This window comes from Mastomys coucha, unplaced genomic scaffold (assembly GCF_008632895.1).
Source record: "Mastomys coucha isolate ucsf_1 unplaced genomic scaffold, UCSF_Mcou_1 pScaffold5, whole genome shotgun sequence".
NCBI classification, from domain to species: Eukaryota; Metazoa; Chordata; class Mammalia; order Rodentia; family Muridae; genus Mastomys; species Mastomys coucha.
In genome coordinates, this window is record NW_022196911.1 from 24,423,976 (window position 1) to 24,432,538 (window position 8,563).

Here is an 8,563-nt window from a genome sequence, read left to right on the forward strand (position 1 = left end):
GGCTCCAGCTGTGGCTACCACATAAGGGTTTTTATATGACAAAAATAAATGAAGTCTGTTAATGTTTTTTCTTTTGTCTGTTTTCCCCCATACATGGCACTACATAGCTCTGGCTGGCCCAGAACTTCACTAATGGCCTCAAAGAGGCTGTGCAATATAGACACCAGGAACACAGGCTATGTCCAAACCCATCACTTTATTTCAGCAGTGGAATGAACAGGACTCCTTGTCACCTAGGCGGCGGCAGTCTGCTTGGCAGCCTTCCTCTCCTCCAGCATCCTCTGCTTCTGCTTTGCCAGGCACTTTCTCGCAGAACAATAGGCTCCCAGGTCTAAGTCTGGAGAAGAGAGGAGTGGGCTTGTTACATGCATGGGAACCTGGCAAGGTTTTAGTGGCTGAGAAAACAACCCAAAATGAACCCACAGCTACCTGAAAGCTAGGTGGGGAAAGCTAGAAGGTTAAGGGTTGAATAAAGCTGGGCCACTCACAGCGGTCCTGGTAGGCTTTAGTCACTTGGGAGAACTGCTCCAACTCCTTGGCACAGTTCTGCAGTGCACTCTCTCCTTCCCTCTGCTGACAAGCCTTAAGTCTCGCCTGGACGATGTTCATGATTTCCTGGTCAACTTTGCTGAAAGAGTAGGATAGCAGTTTGAAAGGATAGAGGACTGGACTACCTCAGCTCGCAATCTGTCTACTTCAGAAGGGGTGGGGTTACAATAGTGCCCGTCTTCCCTGCTGCTGACTTACAAGTCCCTTCTCCACTGCATCTCAGCTTCATAGATACACACGACATCACCCTCTTTGCATTCTGTGATGTCTGGCACTCGGCGGTACTGTCGGTGGTAGTAGTAGGTTCGGTTTTTGGCGTGCTGTCGTTCAATAAATTCTGGAAAGAGAACACCTACTCGATGGCCTGTCAGCTGAAGCAGCTTGGGGCTAGGGGTCTAAAATTCCCAAGTTTTTACAGAACTGGGCCTATGAAGGGCTGGCAATAGTGGTTTACCACCCTCAGTTACAGGAGAACACAATTGGGCCCAACCACCCCATGGTGGTGGGGTGGAGTTGAGTAGGCAAGGAGGCTCTATTAGAAACTCAGAGGCAGGACCCAATGGTAAATCACACAGCAGAATCCCAGACATTTCTAAGATGCTACCAAAAAATGTAGTTGACCTTACAACAGTAATGCACTTGGGACTGGTCTGAAAACCATCTTCCTAATCCACAGACCACCCGTAAGCCAGGGGCAGTGACAAGGATCTCTAATCCAAGCTACTGAGCAGCTGACAAAGATTTGTTATGTTGTCCTGTGTAACACTGAAGATGCCATATCACAAAGAAGCCACCACAATCGGATCCTCAACACTAAGGAAAAGAAAAACCACCTAAGCATGCTGTGCACCCCTAACGCTGGATAAATGAGCCGCTTATGATCCAGCTTGCTGCCCACCATTCTGGCAAACAGGCTGAGTGGATCATTCTCTAGGACCAGGGATAGACATTAGTCATTTAAAACACACCTACGCACCATTTAAAACATCTAAAGCACCACCCTGACCTTGCAGATGGACACAAATGGTCCATTTAAACAAGCGTTTTGACTGGTACTTGTGGGCAGCAAGGAAAGCTCCTTGCAGGTGGGTTAAATTCCCGACCACTACCGGCTTTTTTTTTTTTTTTTTTTTTTTTTTTGTACTTTTGTACCAGGCTGGCATCAAACCCAGAGATTCACCTGCCTCTGCCTCCCCAGTGCTGGGATTAAAGGTATGCACCACAACCGCAAGGATTCCAACAACCACCGCCTAAAAGGTTAGTCGGGGCTCTGCTGAAGGCAGAAAGAATTATAGATAGGGTAGTCCCGGGAAGAAGTGGACTATCCTGCGGTGCAGAAGGGTAGGCGGGAGGTCCCTAGTGATCTGGAGTGATAAGCCCCGGAGCGTCTCGGATATAAGGCAGAGTGTCCTAGGTGCACTGGGGAGACTGAGACGATTGGACTCGGGGTGCGGGACAGCGGCATGCCGTGGGTGGTGATTCCAGGGGGCGGAAACTGGATGTGGGGTCCGTGGGGTACCGGGATCTCCACTAAGCCGGCGGGATTCTAGACCCTGTACCTCTCACGAGGGTCACGGGCCAGTCCACGAGGAGGTCGTAGGCCTTCGTCACGTAGGTGATGGGGTTGGGGAGCGAGGTCTGCGGCGAGGGAGCAGGCGTGCGGCGCGGGGGCTCCGGGTACACATCCTTGTCCCAAGAGTCCGGCATGGCTTAAGCAAACCCTCCCTGCTGATCTTCCACTCGCTCAGCGTCTGAATCCTCTCGGCCTGCTAAGGACGCAGAACCTCTACGCCTGCGCAGAAAGGTTACAGCTGCGCTTGCGTAGTGCTCAGCCGCGAGGCACCATGGGATAGCGGTTCGCCTCTGGGGCACCGCCTTGTGGCTCCCAGCGCACTGTGGTATCCTGGTTTAGTTGGACAGAGATCACCAAATCTCTGGAAATGCTTTGCTCTGACAGCTAAAATAGCAGAGAATACGGTGAACATGGCTTGGCAAGAGTACACACACAAGTCAACAACTGCTCTAGACTCTGCTCAGGTCCCTTGGGGGCTGGTGGGTCCCAGTCAACCTCGGGACTTCTCTGAAGAGGCAGGGCTTGTTCCCTTGTGTCCATAGGGAAATAGGGTCTATTACCTAAGACACGGAGTGCTTTGCCCTGCTTCTGCTGGGTTCTGGTCCTGAGCGCTTGTGCCCCGACTTGTCCACTCTTCAGGACTGAACTGCCCAGAGCTTGAGTGTATGTGTCTAGAACCTTGTCTTGCAGCCTGGGCAATGTGTGTGTCATCTAGGTGCTGGTCACCTCCTGCCAGAGTTAGGGGCTAAGAAATAGAGCAATTCGATATAGAGTTTTACCATAATCTAGTATAATATAAACATAAGTTTATGACACCTAAGTCAGACCCACAAAACATCATTTTGGTAGCATAGAATCTTTGCATGTAGTGTAAAACCACTATCCCTGAGGAACTTCTTAAGCCTAATGGACTCGGTGATTCTACAACTACAGAATCTTGGTTGTGTAAGGAACAACGTGCAAGCCTTTAATCCCAGCACTTGGGAGCAGAGGCAGGTGGATCTCTGAATTCCAGTATAGCCTGTGTCTGTGGTGAGTTTCTCAGTGAGAAACACTGTCTCAACAAACCAAAATCAAAGACCTAAAGACACATGGGCACAGTGGCACAAATCTGTGTTTGAAGCTACACAAGAGCTGAGTTGGGATGATCGTTGGAATCCAGGCGTTCAAGACCAGCTTGGGGAGCCACATATGTAGTTTCAGGCCTATAAGCCTGGCATTTTGGTGGCCAAGGGCAGGAGTTCAAGGCCAGATGGGTATAATGTGAGATCTTTTCTCAGAAGAAAAAGAAGGGGTTGGAAAGATAGTTTAGTAGTTATGTGATCTTCCAGAGGATCTGGGTTTGATGCCCACTGATCATATAGTGGTTCATAACTGTCTACAACTCCAGTTCCATAGGCTCTGATGCCCTCTTCTGGCCTTCAAGAACTTTAGGCACACAAGCAGTACACAGATATACATGCAGGCAAAATATCCATATACATAAATAAAATTAAATCTTTTTTTTGTTTTTGTTTTTTTTGTTTTTTGAGACAGGGTTCCTCTGTATAGCTCTGGCTGTCCTGGAACTCACTCTGTAGACCAGGCTGAACTCGAACTCAGAAATCCGCCTGCATCTGCCTCCCAAGTGCTGGGATTAAAGGCATGTGCCACCACTGCCCAGCAAAATAAAATCTTTAATTAAAAAAAAAAAAAGGAAAAGTCTGATGGTGGTGGTACCTACCTTTAACCCTAGCACTTGGGAGGCAGAGCCAGGCTCTGTGAGTTCTCTGTGAGTTCAAGGCTAGTTTGGTCCAAGACAGCCAGGGCTACACAAAGAACCCCTGTCTCAAAAACAAAAAATCAACCAACCAATGAAACAAACAAAAACAAAACAAAAACCAAGAAGACAAAGAAAAGAAAAAAAAGATAGTGAAGTAGAGGCCATGGAGGGATGCTTCTCACTGGCTTGCTCTTTAGGGCTGAGTCAGCAGAACCCCATCCCACCACAGTGGGCTGAGCCCTCCCACATCAGACATTGATAAAGAAAACGGGTCACAGGCTTATCTATAGGCCAATCTGATTGGCAACATATTCTTTTCCTTTCTTTTGTCTTCTCTTCTCTTCTCTTCTCTTCTCTTCTCTTCTCTTCTCTTCTCTTCTTTTCTTTTCTTTTCTTTGGGGGTTTTAGAGACAGGGTTTCTCTGTGTAGCCCTGGCTGTCCTGGAACTCACTCTGTAGACCAGGCTGGACTCGAACTCAGAAATCCGCCTACCTCTGTCTCCCAAGTGCCTGGTGCAACATTTTCTTACTTGAGGTTCTCTCTTCTCAAAGGACCCTGGCTTCTGTCAAGGTTTCTCTTCTGACAAAAAAAAAAAAAAAAACCAACTTGCCAGAACAGGTTCTTGTATGAATATGTTTTTATGTTTCTTTGTGTCAGAGTCTTATGTATTGGCCTGTAACTTGGTATATAGCTGAAGATGGTTTTGAATTTCTGATCTTCCTGCCTCCACATCCCAAGTGCAAGTTTTGAAAGTATAGTTATGTGTTACCATGTTTGGTTTATGCTGTGTGGATGATTAGAGCCAGGACTTTGTGCACACTAGATAAGGGTCCTACTAACTGAGCCACACTCTTAGCTCTGCTTGCTTCCTTTCTTCCCTTCTCTTCTCTCTCTCTCTCTGTCTCCCACTTTCTCTCTCTTTCTCTCTTTCTTTTTCTCTCTCTCTTTCTTCCTTAGACAGGGTTTCTTTGTATAGCTCTGGTTGTCCTGGAACTTGCAAACATTTGCCTACCTCTATGTCCTCAGTGCTGGGATTAATGACGTGTGCCACCACCACCACCTGGCTTCTACTTCAGTTTCTCCCTTCAAGTTTTTGACTTGAGTTTTGTCTTGGCTTACCTCAATGATAGACTGTGATTAGGATGTGTAAACCAAATAAATGCTTTCCTCCCCAAGTAGCTTTTGATTATGATGCCTTTACATTTTTTATCTTATTGTATTTATTATTTTTTGTGTAGGAGTGTTTTGCCTGCATGTATGTCTTTGCCCCACATGCATGCAGTGCCCATAAAGGCCAGAAGACTTTGGATCCCCAGAGTCTGGAGTTATGTCACGAGCCATCATGTGGGTGCTAGGAGTTGAACTTGGGTCCTTAGGAAAAGCAGATAGTTCTCTTAACTGCTGAGCTATCTCTCCAGAATCGATCATGGTGTCTTTCTTGCAGAGAACAATAGCTTACAACTCTCAGGACAGGAGACCTCTTTACCAGACTAAGATTTTTCTTCTGGCTGTGGCCTAAGAACAGGATCCCTCATCTGGTCATAGCGGCTCTTGTCTCTGAAGAGTCATCCCTCAGTTCCCCAGGACCATGGGGAAAAATGCTACCCCTGGGCCCAGATGTTCTCACCACTGTAAACTGCCCATCTAATGCCCCTCCCAGGTTTTTTGCTGGCACCAAAAGCCATACTGGCTACAGGAGCTGGCCAAGGAGGCTGCCAGGTGCTAAATCTGGGATCTGGCAGCTGAGTGTTCTAGCTCTGTCATTTGACCTCTGGTGCCTGGTGGGGAGGCCCCTTCCTAACCTGCAAGGATCGGCCATGGTTAGTGGGCTGGGGCTACACCCTGAACAGAACTGGTATTCCGGGGGAGGGGAGGGGACAATCCTGGAACTGTGAGGAACGGGGCTTGAAGAGGCAGCAAAGGGCCAGAGCTATGCTCTTGGGGCAAGAGATAGATAAGTCACAGCTGCTGCTCTATGCTAACTGTCCTGGACCCTTGCAGGTATTGCCGGCTAGGTGCATAGAGGCAGGAAGCCCATGGTTGTGGAGACCCTGTCCCTAAACTTTCATTATCTTCAGTCTGTTCTTTTGTATATGGATGAGGTGGCAGGGAGGACTGCCTGGACCTCTCCCTCGGGCCTCTAGCCTGCATTGTAGGTGGGGTGGGGAGTGGGGGTGTTGAGTCTCCTGAATCAACTTGAAGCCACCCCTAGAGAGACTTCAGTTATGAACTCCCTTTCTCCTGTCTCTAGTCCCACCGGAAGTTCTCTGCCCCTAGACATGGACACCTGGGTTTCCTGCCCCACAAGAGGAGCCGGAGGCACCGGGGCAAGGTGAAGAGCTGGCCTCGGGATGACCCCAGCCAGCCCGTGCACCTCACAGCCTTCCTGGGCTACAAGGCCGGCATGACCCACACACTTCGCGAAGTGCACCGACCCGGACTCAGTGAGTCACTGAGGGGGGCACACGGCAGAGCTGGGAATAGAATCTTTTAGGTTCTAGGAGTCGGGAATAGAATCTTTTAGGTTCTAGGAGTCAGAAAGTGCTCTGGTGGTCCAAGTAGAGCAGTCGTCCCAGAAAAGATTATGTTCTGTCCAGAGGTGTTGCCTTCAGGACAGGCAGGGTGCATGCTAATCTTTGTGAAGTCCAGCAATGAGCAATGCCAGGGGTGAGGGATGTGTGTGTGTGCGTGTGGGGTTTCTGACAGTACTTGCAATTTAACACGGAGGCATGGGGAAGCTAGAAAATGGTTCCAGTAAGTGGAACAACCAGAATTCAAATGTGAGCACCCTTGTAGGGCTCAGGACTGTACTACTTGGGATGTTGAGGCAGGAGAATCACAGATTCCAGGCCAGCCTGAATAACATAGTGAGCCTTTGTGTCAAAATAAAGGTACAATGTATGGGCGTGGTGGGCATGCCTTTAATTTTCCCAGCACTAGTGACACAGAGGCTCTATGTCTCACTTCTTCCAGTTGGCTGGGCTTGTCTGAAAGGCTGCTCTGCAGTGTGTTTTGTCTCAGTGTGATGCACAGCAGTCTTCCATGGAGGGAGGATCCTAGGGAATCTGTTCAGTTTAAGAGTCTTAGAGAAGTAAGTTGTTTACTTACTGCTTTCACTATCTTCCTTTCAACATCTTAGAATGTCCTGTTGCTTGATCTCCTGGTAAACAGCGTTTCCCCCTTTTATTGAAAATAAATTTTTTTAAAAAGATTTATTTATTTAATGTATGTAAGTACATGGTCGGTATCTTCAGAAACACCAGAAGAGGGCATCGGATCCCATTACAAATGGTTGTGAGCCACCATGTGGTTGCTAGGAATTCAACTCAGGACCTCTGGAAGAACAGTCAGTGCTCTTAACTGCTGAGCCGTCACTTCAGCCCCAAAATAGATTTTTAACCTAGCACGGTTTTGCACAACTTTAATTCCAGCATTTAGGCGGCAGAGACAGGCTGATCTTTGCGAATTTGAGGCCAGCCTGGTCTACAGAGAGAGTTCCAGGACAGCCAGGGACTACACAGAAAAACTCTTAAAACCTGCCCCTCCAAAAATTGGGGGGCTGGAGACATTGCTCAGCAGTTAAGAGCACTGGCTGCTTTTCCAGAGGACCCAGTTTCAATTCCCAGCATCTACATGGAACTTCACAACTGTCTATAACTTCTGTTCCAGGGGATCTGACTCCTTCACACATGCAGGCAAAATACTAATGTACATAAAAATAAATTATTTTTAAAAAATCCTAGCTGGGCAGTGATGGCACATGCCTTTATTCCCAGCACTTGGGAGGCAGAGGCAGGTGGATTTCTGAGTTCGAGGCCAGCCTGGTCTACAGAGTGAGTTCCAAGACAGCCAGGACTATACAGAGAAACCCTGACTTGAAAAAAAAATGAAAAAGAAAAATCCTGAGGACTGGAGAGATGGCCCAGTGGTTAAGAGCACTGACTGCCTGCCCTTCCAGAAGTCCCGAGTTCAATTCCCAGCAACCACAAGGTGGGTCACAAACATCTGTAATGGAATCTGATCCTCTCTTCTAGTGTGTCTGAAGACAGCTACAGTGTATTCATACATAAAATAAATAACTATTTTTCTAAAAATCCTGAAAAAGAGGTTGTTTCCCTCTAAAATGGAAGGGGTTTTGTTTTGAGACAGTTTTCTCTGTGTAGCCCTAGGTGTCCTTGAAATCACTCTGTAGACCAGGCTGACCCTGAACTCAGAGATCAGATCTGGATACTGGAATTAAAGGCATGCACCACCCCACCCAGCTCCCAAAACGGGCAGCTTTAATCTAGGAGAGTGGTTCTCATCTTGTGGGTCAAGATTAACAGAAAACAGACATTTACATTACAATTCCTAACAGTAGCAAAATTATAGTTGTGAAGTAGCAACAAAAATAATTTTATGGTGGGGGGGTCAGCACAACAGGAGGAACTGTATTAGGAAGGTTGAGAACCATAGCTATAGGAGGAAACCACTCCTTAGATGGCCACCTCCACTGGGGCTCTCTCCAGCCCCTTGGCAATGCCCCGTTCTCTTCACTCCTGTTACAGTGGATCCAGTTCTCTCACTCCTGTTACAGTGGATCCTGTTCTCTCACTCCTGTTACAGTGGATCCCGTTCTCTTCACTCCTGTTACAGTGGATCCCATTCTCTTCACTCCTGTTACAGTGGATCCCATTCTC

At 47.8% G+C, this 8,563-nt stretch overlaps 3 protein-coding genes across 4 annotated transcripts in view; 2 read left to right on the top strand and 1 right to left on the bottom strand.

The window, feature by feature from the left end:
- Rps2 (ribosomal protein S2) overlaps positions 1 to 25 on the top strand; it is a 12,218-nt gene extending 12,193 nt beyond the window's left edge. The window contains exon 7 of the mRNA XM_031352037.1: positions 9 to 25. Within this exon, the coding sequence (XP_031207897.1) occupies positions 9 to 25 (17 nt within the window). The remainder of the gene's footprint in view (positions 1 to 8) is intronic.
- A 152-nt stretch (positions 26 to 177) lies between these two features.
- On the bottom strand, positions 178 to 2,370 carry Ndufb10 (NADH:ubiquinone oxidoreductase subunit B10). The gene is made up of 4 exons (XM_031351686.1): positions 2,109 to 2,370; positions 748 to 886; positions 489 to 628; positions 178 to 337 (listed from the first exon to the last, which is right to left on the bottom strand). Exons 1-4 carry the CDS (start codon positions 2,254 to 2,256, stop codon positions 234 to 236), a joined length of 531 nt encoding a protein of 176 aa, XP_031207546.1. The 5' UTR covers positions 2,257 to 2,370; the 3' UTR covers positions 178 to 233.
- A 3,282-nt stretch (positions 2,371 to 5,652) lies between these two features.
- The window catches only part of Rpl3l (ribosomal protein L3 like), a 9,996-nt gene continuing 7,085 nt past the window's right edge, over positions 5,653 to 8,563 (top strand). The window contains exons 1-2 of one of the 2 annotated variants that reach the window (XM_031352002.1): positions 5,653 to 5,704; positions 6,136 to 6,328. In XM_031352002.1, the coding sequence (XP_031207862.1) occupies positions 5,702 to 5,704; positions 6,136 to 6,328 (196 nt within the window). In that variant the 5' untranslated portion in view covers positions 5,653 to 5,701. The other variant, XM_031352001.1, reaches the window with a different exon arrangement.

Excerpts from the sequence above, each read along its gene's own strand:
- Ndufb10 (XM_031351686.1), bottom strand. The coding sequence starts at position 2,256 with ATGCCGGACTCTTGGGACAAGGATGTGTACCCGGAGCCCCCGCGCCGC. Across the intron at positions 629-747 it reads ATGCAGTGGAGAAGGGACTT|CAAAGTTGACCAGGAAATCA; the intron begins GTAAGTCAGCAG and ends CTACTCTTTCAG. Across the intron at positions 338-488 it reads TAAAGCCTACCAGGACCGCT|ACTTAGACCTGGGAGCCTAT; the intron begins GTGAGTGGCCCA and ends TCTCTTCTCCAG.